The sequence below is a fragment of the Cynocephalus volans genome, chromosome 8, assembly GCF_027409185.1.
Source record: "Cynocephalus volans isolate mCynVol1 chromosome 8, mCynVol1.pri, whole genome shotgun sequence".
Lineage (NCBI taxonomy): Eukaryota > Metazoa > Chordata > Mammalia > Dermoptera > Cynocephalidae > Cynocephalus > Cynocephalus volans.
Window position 1 is genome coordinate 9,844,401 of NC_084467.1, and position 16,993 is coordinate 9,861,393.

Below are 16,993 nucleotides of genomic sequence, written 5' to 3' on the forward strand. Positions count from 1 at the left end.
CCCACATCTAGAAATTGTTAACTGGCTTATAGAAGACCCAGACTGGCTGAGAACTTCAAGAAAAGCTAGATATTGGTGGGGGGGTGGAGGTGTATGAAACCATTGGAATGCCACCAAGACAGCCAGGACTTTAGGGTCCAAGATTTATGAGAGGAGAGAAATTGAGTAAGGTGAGCTCGACATTTATTTTGCTTTTATTCTTGAGGCTTTCCTGATTTGTAAGCAGTATGGGGAGAAAGGTAAAGAAGCCAAGCAGAAAGGAACTGCCAGAAGGATGAGAATCCAAGCAAAGCTTTTGGCAGTCTCATGGGACTGGCAAAGCAAAAGTTAGTCTTTATTGATACTAAGAGAGCTGGTAATTGAAGGGCTAATATCTTACAGAGAAGGGACAGGCAAGAAACAGATCCCAGTAGTCTGAGATGCTTTATTTCTTGAGGCGTTTGCCAATTTCTGAGTGACCCAGTCTGAGAGAAGCCAAGCAAAACATGGCAACTAAGAGGCTAAATAAGAAAATAGTATTTTCAGCAGTTTTATGGTACTGGGGAGATTAAAAGTGAAGAAATGGCATTGATTTTCAGTTGAGATTGTTAAGAGACTGTATTAGGCCTTATAAGGACTGAAATAGACCAGGACTTACAAAGATTGAAATCCGGTCTTGAGAAAACCCAAACCCTGGTTGGATTAAGACTTTATGCCTCTTATTCTAACTGCTTGCTAGAATCGAAATACTCACCCAAAGTCTCTATAAGTTTTTATATAAAATGTTGGATTAAATCACAAATTATCAGGCCTACTGTGATAGGACCAAGAGAAAAAACAGATACTAAAAACAGACCCACAGGTAGACTTGATGTTGGCATTTTCAGACACAGAATTTAAAATAACTATGAATGTGTTCAAGAAGTTTACCAGAAAAATACAATTTATTTAAAAAAAAATAATGAAATAATAAAGCAAAATTATATAACAGTACTTTTTCATGAACATAGAAAAAAGTAATCTGAACAGAATATTGGTAAATCAAATATAGAAATAAGAATGTACTACACAAAATTCATGGACAAATAGAATTAAAAGATAATATGAATCTTTTCATGAACTTTTTGAAGTATCCTCATACATAAGAAGGATAATATATCATAACCAAGATGGGTTTATTCCAGGAATGCGAGTTTTGTTAAACTCGCAAATAAATTGTATACTCCACCACATCAAAAAAAGAAAGAGAAAAAAATATGGTTATCTCAATAAATGCACAAAAGCCATTGACAAAATTTAACATCCATTTATGATAACTCAGCATTCTAAGAATAGAAGGGAACAGCCTTAGTCTGATAAGGTATATCTATGAAAAAGCTACAGCAGATATACTCATTGGTGATATATTAAAAGCTTTTCCTTGAGATAAGGGAAGGATGCCCATTATCACCACCTCTATTCTCTTTTATACTCGATATCCTAACCACTGCAATAAGGATTGAAAGATTTTTTTTTTAAAAGAAGAAATAAAAAGTATAAGAACTGGAAAGTGAAAACTTTATTATTACATGATTGCGTGGCTAGAAAATCTAAAAGACTGTATAGATAAGTTCTTAGAATAGATTTAGCAAGTCAATTTAGCAAGGTTGCTGGAGATACTGTACAAAAAATCATTTGTATTTCTACTTGTCAGCAACAATAGAGAAAAGGAAAATTTGAAGGATATCATTTACAATAGATTAAGAAAATGTTAAAGTCTGTGTCATTATCTATTACCGTGTAACAAACCACCCCACAATATAGCGGTTTGAAACAGCAAACATTTTGTTTACAATTCTGTGGGTCAGCAATTTGGGCTGGGCTTAGCTGGGTGGTTCTTCTGCTGGACTCACCTGTGGTTATTCACATGGCTATAATTATCTGGCAGTTCAACTGAGACTGAGTGGTGTAAGATGACCTCACTCGTATGTCAGCTGGTTGGTGCTGGCTGTCAGGCAGAAGCTCCAAGATCTCTTGAGGGCTAGGCCTCATAGGTTACACAACATTACTTCTCCCCCATCCTACTGACTGAAGCAAATTACAAGGTTAGTGACGATTCAATTGGAGTAGAAATAGACTTCACCTCTTGGAAGGAGAAGATGTAAAGAACTTGTGGTCATTTTTTTTTTTTTTTTTTTTTTTTTGTCTTTTTCGTGACCGGTACTCAGCCAGTGAGTGCACCGGCCATTCCCATATGGGATCCGAACACATGGCGGGAGCGTCACTGCTCTCCCAGCGCCGCACCCTCCCGAGCGCGCCACAGGCTCGGCCCTGTGGTCATTTTTAATCTACCATAGATACTTAGGAGTAAGTCCAACAAAAGATGTACAAGACCTCTACACAGAAAACAATTAAACATTATTAAGGAAATTAAAAACGTACATATATGGAGGAATATACCATGTTAATACATTGGAAGATTCAATATTGTAAAGTTATCATTTCTCTTTAAATTGATCTGTAGATTGAATACAGTCCTGATGAAAATTCCATCACCTATTTTGTGGCAAATTGACAGGCTGATTGTAAAATTTATATATAATTGAAAAGTGAAAAGAGCAGCCAAGGTAATTGCATTAGTCCATTTATGTTGCTTGAAACAGAATACCTGAAACTGGGTAATGTGTAAAGAATGAAATTTATTTCTTACAGTTCTGTGGCTGGGAAGTCCACAGTCTAGGTAATACATCTGGTGAGGGCCTTCTTCTTAGTGGGAACTCTCAGGGTCCCATGGCAACCAAGGTGTCACATGGTGAGAATGGGCTGAGCAAGAGAGAACTAATCTTCTCACTCTCCTTATAAAGCTATCAGAACAATGCCGTTATTCTGTGAATGGATTAGTCCATTCACAAGGCCACAATCCTCACAATCTAATCACCTCTTAAAGGCCCCATCTTTCAAATACCATAATTGGATTTCCCACCTTCAGTTTAACAGTGTTAAACTGTTACAGTGGTTGTCAAGTTTCTAATATATGAACTTTTGGGGGGACATACTTAACCCATGGCAGTAATCCTGAAGAAAAAGAACAAGTTGGAGAGCTTACACCATTAGATTTAAAAAATTACTACAAAACTACAGTAATTAAGCCAGTGTGGTATTGGTAGAAAGCAGAAGAAAATAAAACAGAAAAGAGAATCCAGAAATGAATGCATATGTACAGTCACTTGACTCATGACAAAGTTTACACTGTACTGCAATAGGGGAAAGGATGGTCTTTTCGAAAAACGTTACTTGGTCTTTTTTTCCATCTGGAAAAAATGAATCTTGATCTCTGTCTCACACCATACATAAAAATCAAGTCTAGGTTGATTATAGATTTCAGTGTGAAAAGTAAAACAATAATACTTCTATAAGTAAACATGTGGGAATATCTTTATGACCTTGTTGTAGATAATACTTGTTGATCAAGCACAGGAAGCTCTTACCGTAAAGGAAAAGATTGATAAGGTAGGTTTTGTTAAAATTAAGAACATCTGATCATTAAAAGGTATCATTTAAGGGCCGACCCTGTGGCGCACTCGGGAGAGTGTGGCGCTGGGAGCGCGGCAGTGCTCCTGCCGCAGGTTCGGATCCTATATAGGGATGGCTGGTTCGCTCGCTGGCTGAGCGCGGTGCGGCCGGTCACAAAAAGACAAAAAAAAAAAGGTATCATTTAATGAGTAATAAGTCAAGTCACAGAATGGAAGAAGATATTTGCAATACATTTACGTCTATTCAACAGAAGACTTATATACAGAACATATAAGAAAAACTCCTATGACACAATAAGGAAAAACAGACAACTCACTTCAAAAATGAGCAAAAGACTTGAATAGGCACTTCACGAAAAAAGATATCCAAATGACCAATATACATATGAAAAGGTGCATAAGCTCATTTGTCAACAGGAAAATGGACATTAAAACCACACTGAGGTACCATTACATACTCATCAGAATATTTTTAAAAACACTATATACCAAGTGTTGATGAGGATATAGGACAGCAGGTAATTTCAGTGATGGCTGGAGGGAGTGTAAACTGATTCAACCACTTTGGAAAACTTTAGAAAACCACTTTGGAAAACTGTTAGGCAGTATATACTGAGGTTGAACATGTGCATTCTTTATGACCCAGCAGTTTTACTCCCAAGTATATATCCAAGAAAAATGCATACGAATGTGCCCCAAAAGACATGTCTAAGAACGTTCATAGCAGCATTATTCATAATGGCAAAAAAATTGAAACAACCCAAGTTTTCATCAACAGTAATGGTTAAATAAATTGTTTTATATGTACAATGGAATATTACATAGCTGCAATTTGTTAATTTTCATTGCTATATGTAACAACCCAGTGAATCTCACACACTTAATGTTGCCTATAAGAAGCCGCATATAATGAAGTACATACTGATGATTTCATTTATATAAAATTCAAAGCAAAGAAAACTAATTGGTGGTGGTAGCAGTCATGATAATAGTTATCTTTGAGGAAGAGGGAGGGATTGGTGACTGGGGGTCTGCAAATGGGGAGGGGGCTACTTCCAAGATGGGGAAAATAATTTACTTTCTGATCTGGGTGGTGGTTACATCATTGTGTTCACTTTGGGAAATATCATTGAACTGTACATTTGATGAGTACACTTTTCTGTATGTGTGGCAGTCATCAACCAAAAAGTAAAACATGACAAACAGATACAAAATAGACCAAAAAGAATTATGCCATGAAGCTAACAGTGTTTATTTCTTGTGAGGTGTATGACTTCGGATGATATATATATATAATTTTTTTCCCCCTAGTCCTTTACTTTTATAATGATAGAGAAAATCCTTATTTATTGGAAAGTTAGCATGACTTGTAGCTTTCATGGAATCCAGAATTATAGTACTCTGGAAAGCCATCATATGGCTAAAGTATGTCATTTCCTTTCTTCCCTAACTAGGCCCTAAAAAGCACCTTGGGATTTCCATTGATTCGGTTTGAAGATGCTGTGATTAATTTGGATCCATTCACTCGGGTACATCCCTATGAGACCAAGGAGTTCATCATCAATGATATTCTTAAACATTTCCAGGAGGTAAGCTTTGGAAAAGTACTTAGTGGCTGGAGCATAAACAGAATGTTTGTTTTAGTTGTTTGGGAATTTTGGTTACTAAGACATTACTATTTTAGAACCCAGTTAAGCATTGCAGCTCTGTTGTGTTACGGGTTAGGTCACATCCCATGAATACATTGGAAATCCTGAGACAGTACATTTGACTTATGAGTTGTTAGTCTTGTCCCTCAGAGCTAATCTCAGGGGCTCCCATTAGGTTAATCACGACTCTTAATGGCTTAATTAATGCTTTAATAATAACACAAAATACTGTGAACTCTTTATTTACTAGGCATGGGCCTATTTTCAACAACCACACCAGTGTTCTAGATCCTATGAGATCCTGCCCTTGAGTTGATCTTGAAAATTTTTTTATAATCAAGTTGGATATTTTCTGTTTTGCAGAATGGGCTGCAAAGACCATAGTGTAAAGCCGAGGCATATTTTTTGATGAATAGATAGGTCAAGATCATATCAAATTTATTAGCTTTCAAAGTTAAAATACATCTGTTCTTACTTCCTTTTCTCTTTCCCTACCTTTCTTCCTTGCTTCCTTCCTTGACTTTTCTAATTGGTAATATTCCCACCTACCTCTAAGAAGAGTGAGGTAGTAAATATCACGTGAATAAGGCAATTGGAGTGCAGAAAAAGTGGAGTGTTTCTGAGAAGTCTGTCCATGCCCTCTTCCTGTCTCCTACCTCCTCCACAGCTTATGAGGGGAACTGCAAATCTACCTTCCTCCCTCCCTTTTCTTTTAAAAGCCTCCCTGCTGCTGATTAATTCTCTATTTGTAGAAAGGATGAAAAGGAGAGTGATATATATATTAATATGCAGGTACTTCAAAAAGTTCATGGAAAAATAGAATTAAAAAATAATACGAATCTTTCTATGAACTTTTTGAAGTACCCGTGTAAATACTCTTAAAGAATCTTTTTTGTTTCATAGCTATTTTTATTCTTCTAACTGGCTTTGAAGAGTATTTCTAAGAGTATTGAAAGCGATCTTTAGGATGTGTATATTGGGAGAAGTTTAGGTGGAGCCCGTGAAAGGACAGGAGATTATTTTACAGTTGATGAAGATTAAAGGGTAATTGTTGGTAGTAATGGGAATGGAGGACAAGATGGATTTCTAACCTTTTTGCTTGGGACATTGGTATCTGGAAATATAAACAAACGCCAGTTTGATTTTTCTCTGTCTCCTCCATTTGACAGGAACTCCTCAGCCAGGCAGCTCGAATCCTGGGATCGGTGGATTTTCTTGGCAATCCCATGGGGCTTTTGAATGATGTTTCTGAAGGGGTTACTGGACTGATAAAGTATGGAAATGTTGGGGGCCTTATCAGAAATGTCACACATGGAGTATCAAACTCTGCTGCCAAGGTAAGGAAATAGAGGTGAAATTCCATTATAATTAACCTTGTGAGTCTCCTACCTTACTGTAGTTTCTCTGATAGTTAATGGGCTGTGGGAAGTTATGTCCATGTCTTTTGCTTCATTGCCCACGTGCCTTACCTTTTCCTCACCTCCATTAACCTGTCACCAGCCTACTGAATCCACCTCGAGAACATCTTTCTTTCCTCTCTCCATTACTATTGCCCTTGTCCAGGTTCTGCTTATCTCTTACCTGGGCCAGTGCCATAGCCTCCTGACCCCCCGGACTTCCTTGCATCTTTTACAATGCCACTAGAATGAGCTCACTTTTTAAAACAGAAGATTGGTTCCGTCCATTCTCCTGCCCAAAGTCTACCAGTTAATCCCTTCTATGATCAGCTTTCTACAGTGACAACCCTTCAAGTCGTCCAGCAGTGAAGGACAGTGGTGTAATTCTCCTGTTTATTGCAGCCTAATTGACTTTTTTTTTATTTTCGTGGCTGGCCAGTATGGGGATCTGAACCCTTGACCTTGGCCATTTGACCTTTTTGTTCACTGGCATCTTATTTGGTGGACATTTTGTTAGTCCACTCTATATTTTCTGGTAGGAATTGATTTTATGTGTGAAACTGGAAATGCTGAAGATAGTTGAAAGGTAGTTGCTACTTGACAACATACAAAATTTCTCTAAAGAGCTCTGCTTTCTTCTCCTTCCTTTGAACTCAACAAACATTTCTTATAGAGGTTCACTTTTTCATGAATGAACTCAGTTTGAGAAAACACCTATTTTTTACCAAAAGATACATTTATGGTGCTATACAAGAATTTATCTTGAAGAGCAGGTAAAAAGGTAGAGTTGGATAGCATTTTTTTATTGCATGGTTTTCCTATTAATAATGTGTGAAAGCTGGGAATTTATTCCTTTTTCTAAACTATTTTCTAGAGATGACAGTTCGTTTGTCAGATCAGTTTCTTCAGTACTGTGATTTTATTGAACCAGAACAAAAGCGTACTGTGCAACTTGTGGTTCAAAACGGGCAACACTTTCCCTTTAGAGAAAGAGTGAAAGGCAGAGGTGACAGACTTTCTTACTCATAGTTTGAAAACAGCGAGACTCAGATTTAGAGTCTGAACGCATGCACACATTCTACCTTGAATCCTTTCTTATGCTGCACTTAGACTTTGGCCCCTTGTGCAACATAAAGCATCATGGTCGTGGCACAGATTCCTCGTTCTTCTTTTAGGTATTGGATTTAATATAAACAGATGCACTTAAATATTTCATTGTAAATCCCCAGTTTAAAGTCTTCATTAAATTCTAATTAACATAGGAAAGTGTCCCCGGTTTTATAATTTCTTTTTTTTTTTTTTTTTTTTTCAAAATCATTTTATTATAAAAAACTTTTTTTTTTTGAATCTTTAAAAGTTGAAGTATATTTCCAAATGAAAGAAAAAGATTTAATTTTTTTTTTTTTCTCTCTTAGTCCACCTTGAGGTTTTTTTTTTTTTTTTTTTTTTTTTTTAATTTTATTTTGTCGATATACATTGTAGCTGATTAATGCTCCCCATCACCAAAACCTCCCTCCCTTCTCCCTCCCCCCCAACAATGTCCTTTCTGTTTGTTTGTTGTATCAACTTCAAATAATTGTGGTTGTTATATCTTCTTCCTCCCCCCCCCCCCGGTTTGTGTGTGTATGTGTGTATGTGTGTGTGTGAATTTATATATTAATTTTTAGCTCCCTCCAATAAGTGAGAACATGTGGTATTTCTCTTTCTGTGCCTGACTTGTTTCACTTAATATAATTCTCTCAAGGTCCATGTTGCAAATGGCAGTATTTCATTCGTTTTTATAGCTGAGTAGTATTCCATTGTGTAGATGTACCACATTTTCCGTATCCACTCATCTGATGGTGGGCATTTGGGCTGGTTCCAACTCTTGGCTATTGTAAAGAGTGCTGCGATGAACATTGGGGAACAGGTATACCTTCGACTTGATGATTTCCATTCCTCTGGGTATATTCCCAACAGTGGGATGGCTGGGTCGTATGGTAGATCTATTTGCAATTGTTTAAGGAACCTCCATACCATTTTCCATAGAGGCTGCACCATTTTGCAGTCCCACCAACAATGTATGAGAGTTCCTTTTTCTCCACAGCCTCGCCAGCATTTATCGTTCATAGTCTTTTGGATTTTAGCCATCCTAACTGGGGTTAGATGGTATCTCAATGTGGTTTTGATTTGCATTTCCCGGATGCTGAGTGATGTTGAGCATTTTTTCATATGTCTGTTGGCCATTTGGATATCTTCCTTAGAGAAATGCCTACTTAGCTCTTTTGCCCATTTTTTAATTGGGTTGCTTGTTTTCTTCTTGTAAAGTTGTTTGAGTTCCTTATATATTCTGGATATTAATCCTTTGTCAGATGTATATTTTGCAAATATTTTCTCCCACTCTGTTGGTTGTCTTTTAACTCTTGTAATTGTTTCTTTTGCTGTGCAGAAGCTTTTTAGTTTGATATAATCCCATTTGTTTATTTTTCCTTTGGTTGCCCGTGCTTTTGGGGTCGTATTCATGAAGTCTGTGCCCAGTCCTATTTCCTGAAGTGTTTCCCCTATGTTTTCTTTAAGAAGTTTTATTGTCTCAGGGTGTATATTTAAATCCTTAATCCATTTTGAGTTGATTTTAGTATACGGTGAGAGGTATGGATCTAGTTTCATTCTCCTGCATATCGATATCCAGTTATCCCAGCACCACTTGCTGAAGAGGCAGTCCCTTCCCCAGTGAATAGGCTTGGTGCCTTTGTCAAAGATCAGATGGCAGTAAGTGTGTGGGTTGATTTCTGGATTCTCTATTCTATTCCATTGGTCAGTGTGTCTGTTTTTATGCCAGTACCATACTGTTTTGGTTATTATAGCTTTGTAGTATAGCTTAAAGTCAGGTAGTGTTATGCCTCCAGCTTTATTTTTTTTGCTGAGCATTGCTTTGGCTATTCGTGGTCTTTTATTGTTCCATATAAATGTCTGAATAGTTTTTTCCATTTCTGAGAAAAATGTCTTTGGAATTTTGATGGGGATTGCATTGAATTTGTATATCACTTTGGGTAGTATGGACATTTTCACTATGTTGATTCTTCCAATCCAAGAGCATGGGATATCTTTCCATCTTCTTGTATCCTCTCTAATTTCTCTCAGCAGTGGTTTGTAGTTCTCATTACAGAGATTTTTCACCTCCTTGGTTAACTCAATTCCTAAGTATTTTATTTTTTTGGTGGCTATTGTAAATGGGCAGGTTTTCTTGATTTCTCGTTCTGCATGTTCACTATTGGAGAAAAGAAATGCTACTGATTTTTGTGTGTTGATTTTGTATCCTGCTACTGTGCTGAAATCATTTATCAATTCCAACAGTTTTTTTGTAGAGGTTTTAGGCTGTTCGATATATAGGATCATGTCATCTGCAAACAGGGACAGTTTGACTTCATCTTTTCCAATCTGGATGCCCTTTATTTCCTTCTCTTCTCTGATTGCTCTGGCTAGTACTTCCAACACTATGTTGAATAGGAGTGGTGAGAGTGGGCATCCTTGTCTAGTGCCTGTTCTTAAAGGAAAAGCTTTCAGCTTTTCCCCATTCAGGATGATATTGGCAGTGGGTTTGGCATATATGGCTTTAATTATGTTGAGATACTTTCCCTCTATACCTAACTTATAGAGGGTCTTTGTCATGAATGAGTGCTGAACTTTATCAAATGCTTTTTCAGCATCTATAGAGATGATCATATGGTCCTTGTGTTTGAGTTTATTAATATGGTGTATCACATTTATTGATTTGCGTATGTTGAACCAACCTTGCATCCCTGGGATGAATCCCACTTGATCGTGATGAATAATTTTTCGTATGTGTTGCTGTATTCTGTTTGCTAGTATTTTAGTGAGGATTTTTGCATCTATATTCATCAAGGATATCGGCCTGTAGTTTTCTTTTTTGGTTATATCTTTACCTGGTTTTGGTATCAGGATGATGTTTGCTTCATAGAATGAGTTTGGGAGATTTGCGTCCGTTTCAATCTTTTGGAATAGTTTGTAAAGAATCGGTGTCAATTCCTGTTTGAATGTTTGGTAAAATTCTGCTGTGAATCCATCTGGTCCTGGGCTTTTCTTTGTTGGGAGCCTTCTGATAACAGCTTCAATCTCCTTTATTGTTATTGGTCTGTTCAAAATTTCTACGTCTTCACGGTTCAGTTTTGGGAGCTTGTGTGTGTCCAGAAATTTATCCATTTCCTCCAGATTTTCAAATTTGTTGGCGTATAGTTGTTTATAGTAGTCTCGAATGATTCCTTGTATTTCAGATGAATCAGTTGTAACATCGCCTTTTTCATTTCTAATTTTTGTTATTTGAGTCTTCTCTCTTCTTTTTTTTGTTAGCCATGCTAATGGTTTGTCAATTTTATTTATCTTTTCAAAAAACCAACTTTTTGATTCGTTGATCTTTTGAATTGTTTTTTGGTTTTCAATTTCATTCAGTTCTGCTCTGATCTTAATGATTTCTTTCCGTCTGCTAACTTTAGGATTGGATTGTTCTTGTTTTTCTAGTTCTTTAAGGTGAAGTGTTAGGTTGTTCACTTGCCATCTTTCCATTCTTCTGAAGTGAGCATTTAATGCAATAAATTTTCCCCTCAATACTGCTTTTGCAGTATCCCACAGGTTTTGGTATGATGTATCATTGTTTTCATTAGTTTCAATAAACTTTTTGATTTCCTGCTTGATTTCTTCTTGGACCCATATGTCATTAAGTAGAATGCTGTTTAATTTCCATGTGTTTGTATAGTTTCCAGAGTTTTGTTTGTTATTAATTTCTAGTTTTAATCCATTGTGGTCTGAGAAGATACATGGGATAATTCCAATTTTTTGGAATTTATTGAGACTTGATTTGTGACCTAATATGTGATCTATCCTGGAGAATGATCCATGTGCTGATGAGAAGAATGAATATTCTGAGGTTGTTGGGTGGAATGTTCTGTAGATATCTGCCAATTCCAATTGGTCTAGAGTCTTGTTTAGATCTTGTGTTTCTCTACTGATTCTTTGCCTAGATGATCTGTCTAATATTGACAGTGGAGTGTTCAGGTCCCTTGCTATTATGGTATTAGTGTCTGTTTCCTTCTTTAGGTCTAATAGAGTTTGTTTTATAAATCTGGCTGCTCCAACATTGGGTGCGTACATATTTATGATTGTTATGTCTTCTTGATGGATCAGTCCTTTTATCATTAAGTAGTGTCCCTCATTGTCTCTTTTTATGGTTTTTAGTTTAAAGTCTATTTTGTCAGATATAAGAATAGCCACTCCAGCTCGTTTTTCTTTTCTGTTTGCATGGTAAATCTTTTTCCATCCTTTCACTCTTAGTCTGTGTGAATCTTTATGGGTGAGGTGGGTCTCTTGTAGGCAGCATATAGTTGGGTCCTGCTTTTTGATCCAGTCAGCCAGTCTGTGTCTTTTAATTGGGGAATTTAAGCCTTTAACATTAAGAGTTGTTATTGAAAGGTGTTGATTTATTCCTAGCATTTTATTGGTTGTTTGGTTGTCTTAGGTGTCTTTTGTTCCTTGCTTTCTGATTTACTGTTTGGTTTCTTTGTTTGTTGGTTCCTTAGGTTGTAGATAGTGTTTTTGTTAGCTTGTTTTCTCTTCATGAATGCCATTTTTATTGTACTAGCAGGTTTAGATTTTTCTTAGGTTTTTATGGCAGTGGTAGTTATTTTTCAGGAACCAAACGCAGTACTCCCTTGAGGATTTCTTGTAAGGGTGGTCTTGTGGTAGTGAACTCCCGCAGTTTTTGTTTGTCTGAGAAATATACTATTTGCCCCTCATTTCGGAAGGATAGCCTTGCAGGGTAGAGTATTCTTGGCTGGCAATCTTTGTCTTTTAGTATTTTGAAAATATCATCCCATTCCTTTCTAGCTTTTAGGGTTTGTGATGAAAAGTCTGATGTTAACCTGATTGGGGCTCCCTTATAGGTGATTTGACGCTTCTCTCTTGCAGCTTTTAAGATTCTCTCTTTGTCTCTGAGTTTTGCCAATTTGACTATGACATGTCTTGGAGAAGGCCTTTTTGGGTTGAATACGTTTGGAGATCGTTGAGCTTCCTGGATCTGAAGATCTGTGATTTTTCCTATACCTGGGAAGTTTTCTGCCACTATTTTGTTGAATATGTTTTCAATGGAATCTCCATTTTCCTCCCCTTCTGGAATACCCATGACTCGGATATTTGAGCGCTTGAGGTTGTCTGATATCTCTCTCAGATTTTCTTCCATGTCCTTGATTCTTTTTTCTTTCTTTTTGTCTGCTTGTGTTATTTCAAACAGCCCATCTTCAAGTTCAGAGGTTCTCTCTTCAACTTCGACAAGCCTGCTGGTTAAACTCTCCGTTGTGTTTTTTATTTCGCTGAATAACTTCTTCAGTTCAGCAAGTTCTGCTACATTTTTTTTCAGGACATTGATTTCCTTGTATATTTCCTCTTTCAGATCCTGTATACTTTTCCTCATTTCATCATGATGTCTAGCTGAGTTTTCTTGTATCTCATTCAGTTTCCTTAGAATTATCACTCGAAATTCCTTGTCAGTTATTTCAAGGGCTTCTTGTTCTATAGGATCTAGAGTATGAGATTTATTAACTTTTGGTGGTGTACTTTCTTGATTTTTTGTATTTCCGGTGTCTTTTTTTTGGTGTTTATTCATTGTTGCAGGGGGTTTCACAGTCCACTGGTTTAAGACTAATGACTAACTAGGATGTTGCTGTGGTTGCCAATTTGGTATGGCTCCCGCCGTGACTGCTCAGTTGGCCTCTAGTGTCTTGTGTGTGTGGTTGCCTCGGGTCTTGGGCTTCTCCGGGGATCCACCTTTCTGGTCAGCTTGTACTCTGCTGGGCTGGTGGATCACGTACCACAGGGTGTGTGATCTCTGTTGAGCTTTCACTTTCTGTACAGGACTTCTCCCCGTTCCGTGTGCTCTGGCCCAGGCTGTTAGATCGTGCAGTGGCGACCCCACCGGGTGTGTGGTTTCTGTCGAGTCTCCGCCTCCCTGGCCGCACGTCTCCCCCCTCTGTGCACACTGTGCTGGGCTGGGGCGTGTCTTCTGCACCCCTCGTCTATCAGCTGGGCCTTCAAGACCCTGCTCAGCACCGCCTCGCCCAGGAAGTCTACCAGGTTTCTGCTAGGCACAGACGACCGGTCTCTCTGGGTGCCTTTGTAGCACTGTGTAGATCTTTCTCAGGTCTTGTTCACCTTTGTATCCCCCCGGTATAAACCGAGTCTAGTGCCCGCCTGCAGCCTGCTCTCCGGCAGGTTCAAGCGGACCTGGGAACTCTCCTACCACACTATTCCCAACCAGAAATTCGTTAGGCATTTTTCCAAACTGGTGGTCGCAGAGATGGTATCTGCCTCCCAGTAACAGGAAGTTTACCGGGGCTGGAGTCCAGGGTGTGGTGGAGTGACAGTCGGCCCGCCCGTACTTCCTAGCCCTCCCAAAACTGGTCGGGACGCCCCACACCCCCAGCCCTGCCAGAGAACCACGGAGGGAGTGGGAGAGGAGGTCGGCCCGCAGGGTCCGGAAAGCCCCGCGCCAGGCCAAGCAAATGGGCTCAGTGATGGCCGAGCAGGGCGGAGCTGCCCGCACCTGGGAAAATGGAGGCAGCACCGTGGCAGTGAGTGGCCTGGTGGTGCAGGCGGGAGCCGCGTGGGCATCCACCCCCCGAACAGAGCTGTGCCAGGGATCACTCACAGTGCTGTGCCAGGTCGGGCGCTCGCTCTGTCTCTGGTTTGTTGCCTTCCGTGTTCTCGGCGCTGCTGCCTCGGGCTGTTCAGTTGCGGCGCCGCTCGGGCGCTCCCAGGAATCTTCTTTAATGCCGGCCTGAAACCTCGAATCCTGAATAGGGCAGCTGGCCGCCTTCAGTGCGGCCCCAGCCTCCGGGATCCTGGCTGCATCCACAGCAGCCCTGGCGCCGTGTTCCCTGTTTCAAGACTCACTTTTGCAGCTAAGAATCAGTTCTTTTCCTGCTCCACACTTCAAAGCTGTTGCCTGTAAATGAGGCAGCCTCTCCTGCCGGGGGCAAAGTGGCGTTGAGCCCCCACGACCGGCCAGCAGCAGCAGTCCTCCCTTAAGAGATGGCCAGAGGAAGGTCCACAAGTTTCCTGGCTGCCTGAGGCCCAGTGGCCACCTTTTCCACCTCAGCTACTCCGCGCCAGCCGCCGCCATCTTGAAACTCCTCTTTATAATTTCTTTTTTTGTTTTTATATCCCTGGAATTTACTGTAATTTGAAAAATGAATATGCTTATGGTTTACTGTGAGGACTTCCCTAACCAGGAATAGAAATGCACCTATTCTCACTTGGGGAAGTGTAGTGCTGGTAACACCAAAGTCAAGGGTTTGGATCCCTATATCAGCCAGCCACCAAAAAAAAAAAGAAAAGAAAAGAAATGCACCTACTTTACAGGCTTATTGGTAGGATAAAAAGAGATGGGACATTAAGAAAATTATGAAAAATACAGACCAAAGAAGAGAAATAGATCATCACTTTGACTGTAATATTTGCATTGAGACTTGAACCACCAGAAAAACATTACTGCCCTTAAAATGAAAGCCAGTATATTGTGGTCTGCAGAGGAGGAGGATCCTGGGCACTGAGAGTAGAGAGTCAATCCCCATCTGGGCCATTTTGGCTATTAGGAAACCACTACAGTTAACCTTCTGCATAAGAATGAAGAAGCTGTGGATTCGCCTGTGTCTCTTGACAGGTGAGACCCTTTATGAGTTTCTTCACAGTTTCCCTGCAATATCCTGGTGAAAAGAATTGGTCCTTTCCTTATTCTCCCTCATTTATAGTAGTCTCATTTATTTCCTGGTTCTTCTTTTTCCCCCAGAAAACTGTTTTTGAAGTTTGAGGGACAGCATGAGAATATGTCTTAGGCAGAAAGAAAGGGCAGAGTTCTCCCTATCCCCATCCCCACTCCCGGATCTGCAGGAGGGCCTAGTGGCAGCGATAATGCATTTTATGGTTATTGTGCTTTATTTTGTCATTGGATTTGCACGAAGGTATTGCTTTCCAGGGCACAAGTCCTCTCGAGTGTGAACCTTGCTCCCCGTGTGGTTGGGGTTCTTTTTCATTTATTTGTCTTGCCTTTCTTTAATAAGCTAATCAGTATTGGAGCCACAGGCTGAGGGAAATTGCCGTTTAATTTATTTTGATACCAAGAACCCTAGATGTGTTAGAAAAATTAGTCAACAGTTCTAAGGTGAGAAAACAAACTGAAAATTACAACTTCACACAGGAAAAGGTAGATCCAAAAGCTGGGTCTGTCAACTAAGCACCCATCCAGGTCATCTGTGATTCTGCTTATGTGCTTAGGCTAAAGATCTCCATTTTCTTGTAGTTTCGTAGGTTGAAATCAGACCTTTAATATGACTTTCGGGGAATGTTTTGTTTGCTTCTCTGTGTACACAAGAGAAGTTCAGGAAGTGCAGATGACCACAGTAATCAACTGTTGCCTGTGGGAAGTATTCCTTTAAAAGAGTGCCTCAGTTCTAGTGACTGGAAAAAAGGTCAGAGAAGACAGAACTGCACCTCACTCTCCAGCTAGCCAGCCCTACTTTGCTGCACAGACCAAAGGGCTTTAACCTGGTTCGATGGGCTTTGAATGGAGTGAAGAAGCTCCATAAACCTCTTAAATTAATTATAAATATTCTATATATGTGTGTGTTTTTCTGGGATAAGGGTCTAAAGGTTTTTTGGATTCTCAGAATGATTCAAGTCTCTAAAGGATTATAAACCATTATTATTTACATAGGATTGTGCATTGAGGGCAGCTTGGGTTGGTAGTCAGGATACTGGGGCTCTAATTCCATTTCTACCTTTAAATAATTGTTTCCTCTGTTAGTCTTAAGGGTTTTGTTTTGCATCTTAACACACGCACCAGGAAAGGTGATGCTAATTCCCCCTGACTTGAGAAGCAGAAGAGATGAAGTATGTGAAAACCTAGGGAGAAGTTGAGGGAATTATTGCAAAACATCTACTTTCTCCTAGTTTTGTGTCATGTGAATATCTGCAAGACCCTCTAACCTCTTTCAAAGCCAGAAAATTGGGAGACCCTCTATTGAACAAATCCCTACTCTTACATAGATTCCAACTTCACTTATACCTGTGATTATTGTGTAACATTTTCACATACAGGAAAATTACATAGCTGTTCTCAAAAAAAAAAAAAGTTCTTTTCAAACTAAGACAATCTCAGATGTTAACAGTGGAGCAAATGATTCCATTCTTTTTTCTGCTCCTGTAGAAACTCAGTGTTTGCCCCCCACAGCTGTCATTTGCTTTTCGTAAGGGAAGAAAACCAACATCATACTTAATTTCTTCTAGCAAAGGAGAGGAACACTTCTGATCATCGCTGATGGAACCTCTGCTTTATTATCCTGCTTTCACCCCTCTGTGTCTTTATCAAGTCAATATAGGATGCTTTTGATCTTGGGTACCTTTTAGATCACAT

At 39.2% G+C, this 16,993-nt stretch overlaps 1 protein-coding gene across 6 annotated transcripts in view; it reads left to right on the forward strand.

The window, feature by feature from the left end:
* The window catches only part of VPS13D (vacuolar protein sorting 13 homolog D), a 256,779-nt gene that overhangs the window by 154,435 nt on the left and 85,351 nt on the right, over nt 1-16,993 (forward strand). For all 6 annotated transcript variants that reach the window (XR_010024193.1, XM_063104869.1, XM_063104870.1 and 3 more), the window contains 2 exons: nt 4,946-5,080; nt 6,310-6,477. Coding sequence is in view for 5 of the 6 variants with exons in the window: in XM_063104869.1 (XP_062960939.1) it covers nt 4,946-5,080; nt 6,310-6,477 (303 nt within the window). In the remaining variant the exon portion in view is untranslated. The remainder of the gene's footprint in view (nt 1-4,945; nt 5,081-6,309; nt 6,478-16,993) is intronic.